The sequence below is a fragment of the Alligator mississippiensis genome, chromosome 2, assembly GCF_030867095.1.
Source record: "Alligator mississippiensis isolate rAllMis1 chromosome 2, rAllMis1, whole genome shotgun sequence".
NCBI classification, from domain to species: Eukaryota; Metazoa; Chordata; order Crocodylia; family Alligatoridae; genus Alligator; species Alligator mississippiensis.
In genome coordinates this window covers 14,787,038-14,803,064 of record NC_081825.1, presented here as the reverse complement: position 1 = coordinate 14,803,064, position 16,027 = coordinate 14,787,038, and the positions used below count along the sequence as shown (strand labels likewise).

General features: G+C 46.4%; 1 protein-coding gene across 6 annotated transcripts in view; it reads right to left on the bottom strand.

The window, feature by feature from the left end:
• Nucleotides 1-2,963: 2,963 nt before the first annotated feature.
• The window catches only part of IMMT (inner membrane mitochondrial protein), a 34,361-nt gene continuing 21,297 nt past the window's right edge, over nt 2,964-16,027 (bottom strand). For 2 of the 6 annotated variants that reach the window (XM_006271489.4, XM_006271490.4), the window contains exons 9-15: nt 14,785-14,920; nt 13,153-13,282; nt 8,328-8,342; nt 6,134-6,357; nt 4,906-5,037; nt 4,376-4,505; nt 2,964-3,926 (exon numbers count right to left, since the gene is read on the bottom strand). In XM_006271489.4, coding sequence (XP_006271551.1) covers nt 3,319-3,926; nt 4,376-4,505; nt 4,906-5,037; nt 6,134-6,357; nt 8,328-8,342; nt 13,153-13,282; nt 14,785-14,920 — 1,375 coding nt within the window. In that variant the 3' untranslated portion in view covers nt 2,964-3,318. Of the gene's footprint in view, nt 3,927-4,375; nt 4,506-4,905; nt 5,038-6,133; nt 6,358-8,327; nt 8,343-11,012; nt 11,145-13,152; nt 13,283-14,784; nt 14,921-16,027 lie in introns of those variants that run through there. The other 4 variants (XM_006271491.4, XM_059721458.1, XM_059721459.1 and 1 more) reach the window with 4 other exon arrangements.

Sequence of the window (16,027 nt, the reverse complement as noted above, 5' to 3'; positions counted from 1 at the left end):
CTCTAGTCAGTGCTCTGCTCTTTGCATCTAGAAATACGCACACTCAGAACGTAGCTTGAGTATGTCTTCCAAGGGACTTAAACCAACATCTGGATATGTAGGAGGGCAAAATGAGATGGGGTCTGGAGTTGTAAGACACTGACAGGGCAGCAACCTTTGAAGCTGCAGTTCTGCCTTCCTCTGCTGTGACTTTGACTCTACCTCTGCCTTGCAGAAGAGTCCAGGAGCGGCCCTGCTTCTCGGCAGACATGCACCCTGCTGTATGGGGCAACTGTCCACTTCCAGCTGGTGTGACAGTTAAGCTGCTGCCTCAAGGTCAGCATTTGCCCATTTAGGCTGAGGGGAGGAGGTTCTTGATCCTTCTCATCTGGTTTTGTAGAGGATAGTTGTGAAGTGCTGCATGGCTCAGTCATTTTTTCCCTTCCCTAGCTACCACTGTCAGGAAAGATGGATCTCTGTTAGGTAACTTGCTGCAAAAACTGCTCTTGCCTATTATTAGAGGTGGCTACTCTGCCACATACTGCACAGGGAACATGGGCTAGAGTCTTGACTCATCGCAAACGTGAACACCGCAGCATCTGAAGAAACACTGGTTTTGCCAGTTCTGCTATCGACAATGAACATAGGGGGAGTTTTTGTTGAATCTGCAGCTTACATCCAGGTGGTTTTAGCAAGTAAAGCAGCTATTACATGTGATGGCTCACTTTAAGCAAGAGAAAGAGTTAAAGCAAATTGATTTCAAACACTTTACATCATCTTTCAGCCAGGAATGCATCAATACAAAGCAAACAGGCTTGCATTTAAGTAACACCAAAATACACCAGGAGTGCTCAGCCCCCCACCTGCAGCATCCCATCATCAGTCCTGCCAAGCTGTCTATGGGTCTGGAAAATTGGTACTGGGGAGCTGTGGCAATTAACATGACTGCTGCTCCTCTGCTGCTTAATTTCCAAGCTGATGCAGTTGGAGCAGCCCTGTGGAAGAGTGTGTGCTGGAATTGAGCCCACATACTGACCTGGCACTGCTCATCCGGCCCACAGGGCAAGGTTGTAGGGCTGTCCGAAATTTCAGTGAGCGTTTTGTTTCTAAGTTGTTTCGACGTGTTCCAAGCTCAAAACAGTGAAACAAATGAAACAAAATGAGGGCACTCAAGAGGATTCAGAAGTTTTGAAACATTACGTTTCAAAGCAGCCCAGTGGCAGAAGGCAGGGGAGAGCCAGGGTTGTGCTCCAAGGGGCTCTGCCAGCCCCAGAGCTTAGCTCGGCAGTGGGAGGCAGCAGGAGAGCCAGTGGTGGAGCCGCTCTGAGCACAGCCCTGGCCAGTGGCTCTTCCCTGCTTCCTGCTGCCAGGCTCAGCTCTGAGGCTGCAGAGCCTCCTGCTGCCATGCTGTGCTCGCCAGGGCTCCACCACTGGCTCTCTGCCACCAGGCTCAGCTCTGTGAGGCTGCAGAACCTTCAGCCACTGGGCTGCAGTTGGCAGGGCTGCACTGTGAGCGGCTCTGCCAGCCCCATGGAGCTCAGCCCAGCGGTGGGAGAGCCACTGGCAGAGTCGCTCTGAGTGCCTGCCTCCCACCACCAGGCTCAGCCCCATGGGGCTGATGGAGCCACTTGGAGTGCAGCCTGGTGGTGGGAGGTGGGGGAGAGCTAGGGCTGCGCTCTGAGCGGCCCCACCAGCCCCAGAGCTCAACCTGCCCTCCCAGCGCTGCTGGACTCCTCCCGGGGGTGCGGACCCCCAGATCTGTGCGTGGGATGACAGGAGGCTGCCGCTGCCAGCAAGTGACACGAGTTTTGCTTTTAGCAGTTTGAGGTGGTTTCCCAGAAACCCCTGCACCCATCTCCTTGAAACTTGGCAGGATTAATGCCTTAAGAAGGGGCTACCACCGTCCCTGCAATTTTCATCCCAATCAGGCAAGAAGTGACAGTTATAAGCACTTCATGATTCCTCGTTACAGCCTATGGGCAAAACATCAAAACAGCTTTGACAAAACAAAACGAAACACTGGCCCTTTGAAATGGCAAAACAGAAGTCGAAATGAAACGATGCTGTTTTGCACAGCCCTACAAAGTTAGGCACCACTGCCTTAGACTATAACCTGCTATCATTATTAATACCTTGGGTTAACTTGACTAAAATACTGCAGTCAGCCTCTTACTACACCTGGCTTTGGAAGGATTGGTACAGAATAATGTTACACTCCAAAATAAAGCACCCAGAGCCAGTAGCCAGGCTATCCAAATTCCATACACATAGCTAACTCTATTACGAGGGGACAGATATGTCTATGGTTTTCCAGTTATTATCTAATTAAACCAGATGATGGTCAAGGATAATCCTTTATATGCAGCTGGAACTGTCCTGTCCAAGCCTGGGTTATTTCAGGCTTATTACAAGTCTTTTCCTTCAGCCATATGTTAAGGGGAACCATTTTTTTTTTGGAACCTGAACTGCACAACACAAGCACACATGCTTAATTCAGACTTGTCCTTATCTTGATGCTGTTCAATATTTTAATTACAATTGCACAAAAAATAGTACTGGCACTATCTTCTCTAGAAAGAGACAGCCAGGGCCATGAGAGAGTAGCTAGTCCCTAGAAGCTGAATGAAGCATGTTCATGCAGTTATTAAGAGTTTGTGTCCCTCAGCTTCAGGCCTTTGATCCCTTCAGGCTCCTACATCACTGGTCTGCTTTAATACTGCTTTAGTCTCCTTCTCTTCCTGTCAGTTTGAGACTGCTGGTTGGTGTACTGCAGAAGACCTTTACTGACACAGGGTTACACCGAGCGCTTAACTGCTGTAGCTACCATGTTGCTTTGCTCTCCCTGTCAACCTCATCAAATAGGCATCTCCGGAAAACATGCTGCCCATGAAATTGCTAGTCTGGAGGCAGTGTCCTCCCTGTTCACAACCCGTTCATGTGTGGTATATATTAAAAAAGCAGAACTGAACAGCAGGAGTCGTGGGTTGGTTTTTTTACACCTCATTTTTATTTAACTGCACCAAGTGGCAAATCAGTAATGGTGGGTTACAAACATTATTTTGGTTGGATCACAAACCCGATCATTAAGACCTGGAAACAAAAGTTGTTATGCATATGGCAGAGAAAGCTTTCCTGAAGTCTGCTGTCACAATGATGACAGAAACAACAAAACACAATAGGTGGTTCAGTACAGTGCAAGGAGACAGGACGGTACCCGTGGTTGACAAACATTGCTAGCCCGTACCAATACCCTAGAATGCAAACTTCCTTAAACTCTTCGTTTCTTTCCAGCACAGGAACAATTCTGTATCCAACTGCTTCCAAAAACAGACTCCTGACTCACTGCACTTGGATTGTTCCCAAGCCCATGGCACTGGCGTAGGCAGTCAGGATTTCCACAATCTGTTTTGTTTCCAGGGTCCTTCGCGCTTCAGCCAGCCAGTCCTGCGCCACTCGCCTAGACTCGCCCTTTAACTGGTTGACAAATTTAGCCGCCAGCTCTAGGTCTCCATGCTCAATACAATAGGAGGCATAAGACAGTAACTTAAATGTGTCCAGCTCATCGGTGCTGAGCTCAGCAGGTGGCTTCAGCTGCTGAGGGTGAAACATGAGCAGGGCCTGCAGGTAGGACAGGAAGTACTGGTACAAGCTGTTCCTCGTCTCATCAATCATGGCCACTCTTTTTGCCAGTTTTTGGACTACGTAAAAGCGTGCCCGGAGGGCCTCTTCACTGTAGACTCCCCGTGTCAGCGATTCTTGAGGGAGAGCTGCTATTAAGGCTTCAGTAAATGTATTGTCAGAACAGCTGGCTCTGATAGCCTCAACTGCGCTCTGCAGTGGTTCAGTAGGGCTCTCCCCACAGGCAGTTTTCATGGTGTATTTTAAAGCTTCCACAGATAACCACAATTGATGGGCCTTCCTGGCCTCTTCCTCAGCTACCGCGTGACCTGCAACAAACCCAGAAAGAACCAGTTCATCTAGGATCGGGGCACACAGACATAAATAGTCGCACCAAGGTGCGACATTTGTAAAAGGTCCGCTCCACCCTCAGTCAATTTAAAGCACGAACAAGAAGGCTCATTCCCTTCCCAGGAATCAGCTAGCTATTTTTGGAAGTGTTAGAACTCGCCTGCCCTCTAGTAGATACATATACGATCTCAACACTGAAGCAAGGTGTGAATCCTGCATATCGTTATACCCAAGTCCTACCCAATGACCAGGGAACCTGCTTCTACCTGAAGTAGAATTCAAAAGGCAGAGAGCACACCCCTCTGCCTGAAGGGCACTGGGTCATGAAGCCTGCTGGCACTTGAGACGTCATGCCTAATTACATACTCAGTCACCCAATCTGAGGCCATAAATTCTCAAGTCTTGGCTCTAGCTAGCTCAGGCTCACTCTCAACTGCCTGCTCAATTCCTTTCAGGCGGGCATAGGCTGTGTTTATGTCCAGAGTGAAGTTGTCCAGTTGGTCTTGCGTAAGGCGTCTGAAGTGCATTTCCTGTTCGCTCAGCTTCTCAGACAAGTTCTGCAATGAACAAGTAAAAACCCTTAAGTAATGTAGCAAATCCACACAGGGACACGTGAAAAGACTCAGTCATGCAGCACAAACTGCCCCAGCTTATCCCAGTCCTTCCCAACACATTTGGGTCTCAATGTGTAACACAGCACTGGGGATCAGGCTTTCTAGCTTATTACTAGGGTGAAACAGTCCTTGCTATATAGCAGCAAGAAGCCCCCTCTCCTACAGCAAAAGCAATTCAGGAGTCATTAAATGGTGTATTTCTCTAGTTTCCCAGTTCAACAGGACTCATTCCTTGGCCTGCTTTAAATACATACTGGAAGGTGCATTAGTAAGGCTGCTGCCCTGGGAGACTCACGTTACCCCAGGGAGCAAGGCCACTACCTAACACAGGTTCCTCTCTCACCTGCTCAAACTCCAGCTTGAGCTCCTGTTCTTGAACCTTAAGGACATCTCTCAGGTGATCAGTGTGGGCAGCTGCCTGCCTGCGAAGCTGGGTTCTCATTTCAGTTTCCATTACATCTCGGACTTCTTCCATCTGTGAGAAAGCACAAGGTGTGAAACCTTCACCTTGAAATGTTTCGCCAACAGCAAGAGCAATGTTGAAAAGAACTCTGCATTAGGTCTCTAGAGCACACATTCCTCAGATCAAGGAGATTTCTAAGACTCCAGATACACTTAAGGAAAAGATATAGATGCTTTTAAGGTTCTCTTTAACTGTATTAAAAAAAAAAAGTCCAAAGTAGGAGCACAGTTTCTAACACCAGCAATAGGCAGCGAGTATACTCATGGGAGAGCTAACAGTTCCCATTCTGAAGTACAAACACTGGCTTCAACTGAAAGGCAGAAAAGGTACTGCACTATGGGGTGTGCTATTTTCTGAGCCATAGAAACAGTATAGATGAGGTTGTCTACTGAACACTGGACCCACTCCTGCTTCAGAAGTGGCTATTTGTTTTTTAAAAGTCATTAGAGAAGCTAGCAGATGGCAGCAGAAACTTTTTAACTATATGCTCAAAAAAAAAAAAAAAAATCTCTGAAGGGAGAGAGCTTTTTAACCACCTGATAAAAGGAGATTTTAGTTGTCTCCCTTCCTTTGCAAAAAACCCAGAACAGACCTGACCTCACAGAGCTCAGTTAAAACAGCTGGGGAAGAAGACAGTCATCAAGCCAAGATCACTCGGAACATGGTTTTGGCAATCAGGGCCCAGGGTGAAACCTTTGGTCCTAGTGAAATCAATGAGATTTCTGCTAGTGACTCTGAGCCAGGTTCTTCCCCTCTGGTGTTCACGAGTGTTCCCAAGCAATTTATATGCTTAATCTGCCCTCTGCACTCTTCTGATCACATGAGATATAGCCTTCCAGAAATAGTGACTCAGATCTTCTGAAAACATTACTCTACTTGTTCGATTTGGAGCTGCACACCAAGGGCTTCAAAGCTGTAAGGGTTTAGGTTGTAGCCGTGTTGGTCTAAGGATATAGGCAGACAATCCACCCCAGGAACTGTGTCTGCCTCAAAGCTGTAACACATTTAAGCCACTGTCATGCTATTAATTACCAATACACTACATGACAGAAATCCCTGCTAAATCCTACATGCTGGAAGATGCCAAGACAGACCAGGCTGCTCTTACCTTTCTCTCCTGCTCGATGTGGAGCTCACTTTTATGGTGCTCCAGTGCTTTTGCCACTGCAGTCTCAAGTGCTTTCTTGTTTTCCAGTTTTTGCTTTTCCAGGGCAATCTCAATGTGCTGCTGCTCTCTCACTCTGTGCTCAGCCAGTTCCCTGTTTAATTGGTCAATGCGACGATGAGCATGGGCAATGAGAGAATTTAAGTCATCTGTTGACAGCTGGCCAGCTAGGAAGGACAGGCAGTGTTAAAAATGTATCTGTAGAAAGGCAGACACCACAGCTCCCGCCCAACCCTACACATGCAAACACGTACACACCCCACCCCCTAGCCCATCTAACCCTCACCTTATGCCAATACCCATCCAAGCTCACTTGCTGGATATCTACAAAGTAAACTACTCTTCTTCTAAAATACAGGGAGAAGCGACTGTAATGTCACACTTAACCCTTGCTTTCCTAGTCCTATTTTTCCTCATCTACAAGTTCTGCCACAGCGCATTAAGTCTATTATTGAAATGTAAGCTCCTCAGGGCACAGACATGCCCTTTCATTGTTTTTTAAAGCATCATGCACTTTTGCTCTGGTAAGCCACACAGTGCTCAAGAGCTATCAAGTAAAGCCAACCCAGAGCCTGGACATGAGTGGGTAAAAGCAAGACGAATGAGCAGTGACCAGAACTAGGTCCGTCTCTGGCAAGGGGGCTGCTGCCTTTTCTGTATGACATAAATCACAGGTGTCAAACATGAGGCCTGGAGGCTAATGCAAGTTGGGGGACATGGCATGCCCCAAAATTAAAGTCCCTGGGCCCCGTTGGCCCTGACGTTTGACAGCAAGCTAATCCCTAGATGCCCACTGCCATTTTCAGACCCCACCACCACCACCACAGTCGCTGGCCCCACAGAACTGGCCCAGGAATGCCACGGTCAGGATCCAGTCCAAGGCCCAGGGTGAGTTTGATACCCGTGTGATTCCTGTCTTTAATGCCTAGAGACTGGAATGCTGCATTTTGTCCCAAGTGAGCCTGGGTCTCAAGCTGATTCCCAAGGAAAAAGTCAGTGCTGAACACAGCAGCTCATTCAGTATCTTACTGTGGGCATATCTTGCCTGTTCTTTTGCCTACTGACCTCAAAATGTAGATTAAGGTATTGATGTTTCATGCAAAGGCCTAGCTAGCCAAGGGTTAAGCAGGAGCACCAGAGTGCAAGGAGCAGAATTGCTGGTTTCAGGCAATTCTCCCATAGTTGAAGGGAGGGGCTTGAGCTGAATCTGCATCAGTCTGAAATGGATGGGCTTGAGGAATCTTTCTTATCTCTGCTCCAAAATAGTCTGACAGGCTGAGCTCCCTGGCATGATGCTGAGTCAGCACTGGAGTAGGGAGGAGGGAGACACTGATGCAGTTAAGGTTCTGGCTCTACTCGGAGATTGCGTTATGGAGTTTCTAGTCTCCATTAAGGCAGCTAACACCCCCTACCCCAATGCAGGGCCTGGGGCAGGACGGAAGATTATTCCAGTGACAATTTATTTGTCCCTCCTCATACTGCTGTCAGGGGAGTGTGGTGTCACTTTGTCTTCACTTTTAAAAAATTTAAAACATTTTTTATCTCGGGCAAAAAACCTGGAGTGCATTTTTAGAGAGTCCACTCATTCTGGAGGCCCTACTTGAGACCAACAGCATGATTTTCAGGAGGTGCTGGGTTCCAATAGCACCAGCAGGCTCTGGGCACTCAGCAGACCACCAGTGCCACAAGTTGAGCCTCCAAGGCTGAGGCACCCCAAACAGGAGGCACATGGAAATCTGTGGCATAACCAAAGTCAGAGTCAATGCCAGAGTGGGGATTAGCGCATGGGAGATCCTGCTTCACGGTCCTGAGCTCCAACTCTAGTCTCAGAAGAGTTGAAAGGTATTGTGGACAGGCTTACATTAACTAAAAACCTTCTAAGCTCCATAATCTCTTCTTATTTACAGAGGAACAACTAAAGCCACTCTACCTGAGCAGCAAAGCTACTTGGAGTCTCTGTGATATTAACAGATGAGTGGAGAAATTAAATAAAAAAAAGAGTCCCAGGGCAAGCCTCAGTGCTAATCCATTTTAAGTATGCAGCAAGTTAGCACTCAGGTGATGTTGAGTAAAGCAATGCACAACACCAACGCAGAATGAAGACAACATGCAAGAGAAAAAAGTTCTAGTAACTCACCTATATCAGTTATCTCTGCAACAGAAAGAGGAGAGTTTTGAAAAAATTAATGCACATTCACTGCAGCAAATCCATTAGTCACAAAAAGTGCACAGAAGTGTCAGTGGAAACATACCACTTCTGGCTTCAGAATAGAAATCAGTATTATGCTGTTTAGCACTTCCTCCTTTCATGTAATACTAAGATGCAGCCCGAAACAAAGCCCATTTAGAAATCCACAAATGCAGATTGTAGAAGTTTAATGGTCACAGCAAAGGAACAGTGCAGACAAACCTCTGCATTTTCATCAAAGGGGAAAATCTGAATTAGGAAATGCAGCAAGGATATTGTTCTTTGCAATTACTCTGGCAGTTTCAGTTACTCCAAAGGAAAAAGCCACGGCAGTTACTAACAAACTTCAAAATGGAACTTGGAACAAAGTTTAATGATATTAATTAATCAAGTTAGCTGCAGTTAAGAACATGCTCTCAAAGTTTGAATAGATAAAGCAGATGACTATGGGGAAAATTTATTCCCAAGAACAATGGCAGAGTTTATGTAACCCTTCTCGAACTTGACCCTGAAATGGATAGCTTGCAGGTGAAACTGAGGACATAGGGAGCCCAACCAAAGTGTAATGTCCACTGCTGGATTGGGGTCAAGCATGAACTCTCGGAAATGATTTTAAGATTCAAACCCAAACAACTTAAGATGAACCTGCTACAGTTCACAGCAGTGGGTTGCAATAGCCTCCTCTGGTTAAACAAAGCCTTTTTACACTTTAAATAAGCTGCTCATATCTATCAATATTCATTTAACAAGAACAAACTTTTAGCATTTACCAGACAAAGACAAATGCAGTTTTAGAGAATTTGGAGAATACTTAGTTTACCATCTACAAAAACCTGTCAAATTATTTTGGTGCCTGAAGTGAGTCTTTATGGCTATATTATGCACTTTAGCACAAAACTGTCATCAGAGAAAATACAACAACCTACTGTGGTCTAATTCAGTAACTCTGTTAGGCAAATGATTGGTAACGGTCTTGCATACAAACATGAAATAGTTGTACTGTAAATCCGAAAAGTGCATTTTTATATTGTCGAAAATAAAACCTTAAATTCTGTAGTACTACACTACAGCTTAGCAAGTTATAAAACTATTATAATTAGGGTATAGAAATAGGGTTAATTAAAATTAAATTCCAGATTTCAATAACTTGCAACTCAGATGACTTTTGTACCAACTATTTCTAATCTTTGGCATATTTCTAAGCTGGGGGGGAGAGGGGGCCAACCTCAAGGTATGAAAAGCCCAAGCACCTCACAGATTCCCTCAAACAGTAAGAAATTCAAATTTCACAGACAGACCAAGAAGAGCTGAAATATTAACAGTAGACAGTTTGGCACTGGAGCAGCAACTCTGATGAGCAGTAGTCAGCAAGGCACCAAAGCGTATACAAACTAGGCTTAGAAAAAAGAACACACATGCACCCATTTTCTCTAATTCCTACCCATCTCTCTAGGTAAATATCTGGAGTAAAAAACTGTTTACACCACAGTTGTTTCATCTCACTGCAAGCAAACGCAGCCAGAGTCCTCTACAGAGAAATATGCATTCTCAGGACAGTAGAAAACAAATGGAGTCATCTTGGAATTACAGCAGCATCTCTTACTGCTGTGTAAGCCAACACCATTAAGAAGAATCATATACATGTCTTTGCTATCTGTAAGATCCATTAAAAGTTATATCCTCAGCACAAAAAAAACCCATAAGTAATGGTCGCCACTATGTCCAGGAAGCAAAACGTCAGAGTTCTGGACTCACACCGTCAGATCAACACCAAACCATTCACCTGGAGCAAGGTGCTGATTTCAAGAGCATTTAAACATGCATGTTATTCTGGCCCTAGTCAAAGCCAGAACATAAGCCCATACTCAACTGCTAATTTGGGGCGTCCCCAAAAGAAGGCAAAGCTATATTTACTTAAACCCTACTTCCAAAAAGGAGAAACATCCTAGTGCTCCATTTCTGTTGCTGAACAATCTTATCACTGATGACTAGTGAAAAAAGAGCAGCAGTTCAGTAGCTCGCAAGACCTTCATCCATAAAAATAAATGAATAGCCTTCATTTCAGTGAGAGTGGACCTAATCTAGCTACTATACTGCAACTGCACTAAGTCTCTTAAAACATTCAAGGAAGCCAGTGCAGAGCTCTTTACTGATCTACAGATAATCTTTATTTTTCATAACTATTTCACAATTCAAATTCTTAAATCAAATTCAAATTTTAATGAAACCAGCAAAAAGCCAAGTTCCTCCAACTGCCCCATCTGTAATAGGTGCTTGTGTTATACTGAAAGGACTCCCATAGTGAAGTGGGTCAGAGCATCTCACCTCACTGCATAGTCTGAACTCTGCATCACTCCTCCTAGGACACCTGGACACCTAAGTGACTCCCCTGCAGACAGATAAGTGCCTTAGCCAGTGAAATCTCACTGGTGGTACTTGATTGGGTGTAAAAAAGAAACCTTACCAAAAAAACCCCAAAAACCTGCTGTGGCATCGTACACCCGTTCAAATAATCTAGAAAAATTCTCCCATGTTTCTTCCAGGGGTGTAGGTTATAGCTGTGTTGGTCTAAGGACATAGGCAGACATGGTTCTTTGGGTAAATCTGATATCTTTCATGGCAGATAAAACTTACCCAGAGCCACAAGTGCAGACATTTGAATGCTGAGCCTCTGAAGAGTGGAGAGCTTGCAGTGCTGACACTTTGCAAGGGGAGGGGCGGTTTGTGCACATATACAGGCATGCTCTCTAGGCTCCCTTAGTCAGCCTGGCAACAGAAGACAGTAGTGCATAGGACTGCCCTGACTGGCTAACCCAGACAGCCCATGGTCAGCCTGTGTTGTCAGCATGTAACTCTCCTGGACATTAGGGGTGCACCGATTAAGATTTTCTTGGCCGATACCGATAGCCAATTATTAACCAGCCATATCACCAATACACATCGGATAAATGATATTTAGTATATTTAGAAACATTTCTAAGTGTAGGGACACTGATACAGGAGACACAGTGGCACTTTTATTATAGCAGCTCCCGAAGCCGTTCTAATTAAAGCACCACCCTCCCCCCCCCCCCCCCGAACTCCTGGAGCACATGTAAAACTGCCCATGCCAGTTGCAGTACGCAGGGCTAGCCTGGCAGTGCCTGCAACTGGCTGTGCAGAGCCCTTCGGCTCCTGGCCTTCAACCCCAGCCTGGGAGGCAGCTGCCTAAGCCTACCTGGCTACCCAGGGCTGGGTGGTTCTGGGCCAGGCTCCTTGTTCTCCTCCTGCTCAAGGCAAAGCCATGGCTGCCCAGGGTGGTGAGTGGTTGCGGGGGGAGAAAGAGGGGAGGAGGCAGCTTCTGACAGCCACTGCCAGGTGAGGGGGATGGAGTCTCCCCTGAGCTCCGTGAAGCAGCAGCATGTGCATGACCTGGGGAAAAGGGAGACATGTCTGGGAGCCACTGCCTTCCCCCTTCTCCTTCAGAGCCCTCATCCTCACTTTTGCTGCCTGACCACGAGAGGGGCTTGAGTGCTGGGGCAAGGTGGGCAGAATGTGGCTTGCAGAGAGGTGCAGCTGTGAGGGGCCTCATCCCCCATGAGGCAGCACATACCCCAGTGCCTCAGATGTAAGACTAGCCCCCCACCATGTGCACTGTGTAGGGGGGAGAGGAGAGGAAATGGGGAGGAGAACCCTTCCTCAGCTTTGGCGGGTAGGGAGGCAGGTGGCTGTTGCAGCTCCCACCCCAGCCCCAAGCCTAGGTCAGAGCCAGAATCAGACCCACAGCAGGCACTTGCCCCCCTGCCCCAACCTTTATCCCCCTCTGCCCTCACTGGTGGCTGGTGCAGCCAGGCATGGAACACATGGGACTCTGCTACTACTGTGCGCCCAGGGAGGCTTGGCTGCATTTCCATATGCTGCTGCGCTCTGGGGAGGGACCAGAGACTGAGCAACTCTGACAGCAGAGAGAGGAGAGGCTGCCCCAGAACCTGCCATGCTCTGCCCCTAGTCCCGGAGGCACAGACCCCCCCAGGCACTGCAGGCTGAGTCACACTGGGCCAGGCCAGGCATATCAGCTCTGCCCGCCCCAGTCACGTTTGCAGTATTCGGTGCCTTTTACAGCACCTGCCCCAGCCCCAGCCTGCAGTCCATGCCACACCAGCACCCAGGAAATTGCAGCAGCTGCTCTGCTCCAACCCAGCCTGGCCTGCTGGTGGAGGGGATGGGGGTGTACCCAGGTTCACCCCAGCTCACAGGAGGGAACCCAGGTGTCCAGGGGCCCTGGCCAGAAGGCGTAAGTATCAGAAAACATTATTGGCTACAACGGCCTAAAAAAGCCAACAGCCGATAATGTAAAGTTCCCTTTTATTTGTGCCAATCTGATAGGCAACTAATATATCACTGCACCTCTGGTTGTACCCAAGTTATTTTTCTCCTGAAGTGGCCATTTTTACTCTGGGAGAAAAAGCCTCAACATATGTATACTCGTGTTTTCTTCTGGAAGAGCAACAACTCCTCCTGGGAAAAACTGAATGTCTGTACAAAGCCTGTATCTTGCATTTTCATCAATGACAGTAGACTTGCTCTCTCAATTACCCATCTAAACTGAGGGTCTCCTGTACCAGCTGGTTTACAGCAAATTTACTTTAAAATATTTTAAGCAGTTGATAACCAGTCAAAACTATCAGACAAAAATTGAAAAAACTCAGTCAGTGGGCACAGATGCAGAGATGTGGGAAAAACGAAGTATTTTGTGTATCAAACATTAAAGGTAACATCAGAGTCCAAGACTTACTTAGCCCCTTCCAGCCAGACTCTACATCTGGAGTGATGCTATCAAGTTCTCGCTGAAATTCATCCCGAGCTGTAGCTACAAGCTCATGGTACTGAGCTACTATCTTAGCCTCAGACTGAGCTCCCTGAACCTGGAAAGGAGGAGGAAGAAAAAAGGAAGAGTTAGTTTACCTTTCAAGGAAAATATCCAAATGTCATACATATATAGCACAGGCACCCACTTCACTCATTAGCAGCAGTGTCTGTTCCATCACCAATATATCAAAATGAAATTTACCAAGTGACTTTAATACCATTTCACCCAAAGTGCTCTCAGAGTAATTCACGGCTGTAGCTATTACTGCAAACCTTCCTCCTCCCTCTATCTACACTGCACATGGATTCTAGTCAGATGGTCAGCTGGTGCCACAGGCAGGATCAGAAGACCAGATCCTAAATTCTAGGGTACCCAACAGTTGTAAAGCTCTACTACATCTCTGATGTATAATTCAGCCAGTCAGGACACAATCTCATGCCAGTGGCATGTTGGCTGTAGAGTTTTAGATCTGTCCTGACTCCCCTCTGTCAATAAGCAGACAAGATGCATTTTAATGAAAAATCTTAAAAACCATAACAAGTTCTGACCCCTTGGCAAGGCAGGTGAGTTTTACCCTCATGTTACAGATTAGGAAGCAAAGGAAGGTTATTAGCAAGCCTATAAACTAAGTCATTATGGCTGTTTGCAGAAGTTAAAAAAAAAAAAAATTAGAAAATACCTCCTCCTCAAAAAACACATGCTTCACTGGAAGAAGCAATGCATTACTTTGACCCGGCTTCACAGCATCTGTATAGATTGGGAACTTCAGCAAGGCTTTTTGGCCCTTTTATCTAAAGCTTATTCAAATCAGCTATCAGACAAAAGTGCCAAAAAAACTTCATTAAAACACCCAATCCATACAGACATCAGGCGAGTCAGGTCCAACAAACACACTGCCTCTCCCGAGCATATGCTGGTCTCAGTGCGGGAGAGCACCGAGTTTAAGTAAAGCACATTTTTGGTTGGGTTTTTTTGTTTTTTTTTAAATGTCTGCAAGAAGCATATCACAATGGAGGTTCAATTCCAGCTCCTAGTCCTGTGCTCTAACCTCACGGTCATGGTGATTATGCTCTTCTCAACCATCTCCTTTTAAAAAACTTGATTTTCCCAAGAACGTTTATTTTAAATTAAACACAAAAAAATCCTTTGTAATTATCTAATCTTATTTAGGATTTTTTTCCTGGCCAGAGGAGAGAGGCCAACTCAAGAGCATCTTTGTGCCTGAATGCATGAAACTAAAACTAACACTGCTCCCTTGCCTTGTTACACTTTATCTGTTTGTTACTGAATCAACATCAGCTACATGTTGCCCAACTACCATGAAATAAAAGCATACAGTGATCAAGTAACTAGGCCAACCTTTCAGGACTGCGTCAGTCTTCTGAAGAACTCATTGGGAACAGTCTGTTCACCCATTATAGCACATCAGCCCAAAAATACAAAGTTACAGCTAACAGCCCTAAAAAATATAAAAGCTACTGCAGAAATCTGAGTATATGCTGGCAAGCACTCATTATGCTAGTGGCAACTCACGACTGCCGCCTTTGGAAACACTACCTTTTTGATTGCATTGTCCAGGTCCACTATCATGTGATGAAGATTCTCTTCCGCAGCAAGAATGTAAGATTTGGTGCCAGAAATCTGAGACTTTTTGGCATCATCAATCACAACCTTTATTTTCTCTAATTCTTCTCTACAAAGAAGCAGAAGCTGTCAATTAGCAGGTTCATAGGTTCACTTCTCAGCTGAACTGGCAGGGAAACTGAACTAGATGAACTAAATGATTTCCCCATATCTCTTAACTCTGCTGAATACCTTTGCGGCTAAAGGAGAGCTGTAACCGCAAAGCCTAGATGTTTATGGATTTAGTGTTTCTATGAGGTTTGAAACAAAAGTTGCATTTATTAGAAAACAGCATTGCAGGTATTTGCCTGAGTGAGTGGGTGGCCATGAGGATGACTGAGTTTGGTTGCTGTTTTGCTAAAAGCTTTTCCAGAGTCCTCCCTCTCCCTCAGGGCTTTCAGTATTGATTTTTCTTAGCTTTTCCAGGAGCCATCTGTTCAAGCTATTTACACTGTAGCATCGTTCCCACCACAACCTGACACCAGGCCTCTTTCTCTTACTGGAATCACTATTCTAGAAGATCCTGTCTAAAATACTCAGAAACAAATGCTAAATGTTTATTATACGGGAACAAGGCACAACATTCCTCAAACCCCAATCACGCAAGTCCCAATCGAGGGGGCACCTGGTTCCCAGCTGCACCGCCAGAGTAGACCCTACTGATCCTTAGCGCGGCAAAAAGGGAACTCCTGACTAGCCACAGTGCTAGTCTCCTCATCTACCTCTGGGCATGCCGCCCACCTGTCTCACCTGCCATGCCTTGATGAAACATAACTGAGGCGTTAATTAGGCGGGAGGCTGCTCTTTGAATGCCCTGTTCTCCTGGGCCTCTGCATGCAGCTCCAGCCACCCCTATACTGCATCCCAAGCCTTGCAGATGTTCCTAACAGCTGAGCTCTGCTCCAGCCTGAAGCCAGGCTCAACTCATCTCAGTGTTAGGCCTCTTACTTTCTGCCCTGTCACACTCATATCGCCTCCCTCTCACTGACGCCTCTCCCACTCCACCGCCTCTCACACGGTCTCTCTCATAGTGCCCCTTTGCAGGGCCAATCTCATACCAACCCTCCTTTTCCCTGGGGCCATACTCACCCTGCCCTTGCCTGAAGAGTCCTCAGGCTTGTTTCCCTGAACTCTCCAGCCAGCAAGCACGTGGCCTCATGGGCCTCTCCCGCGACCC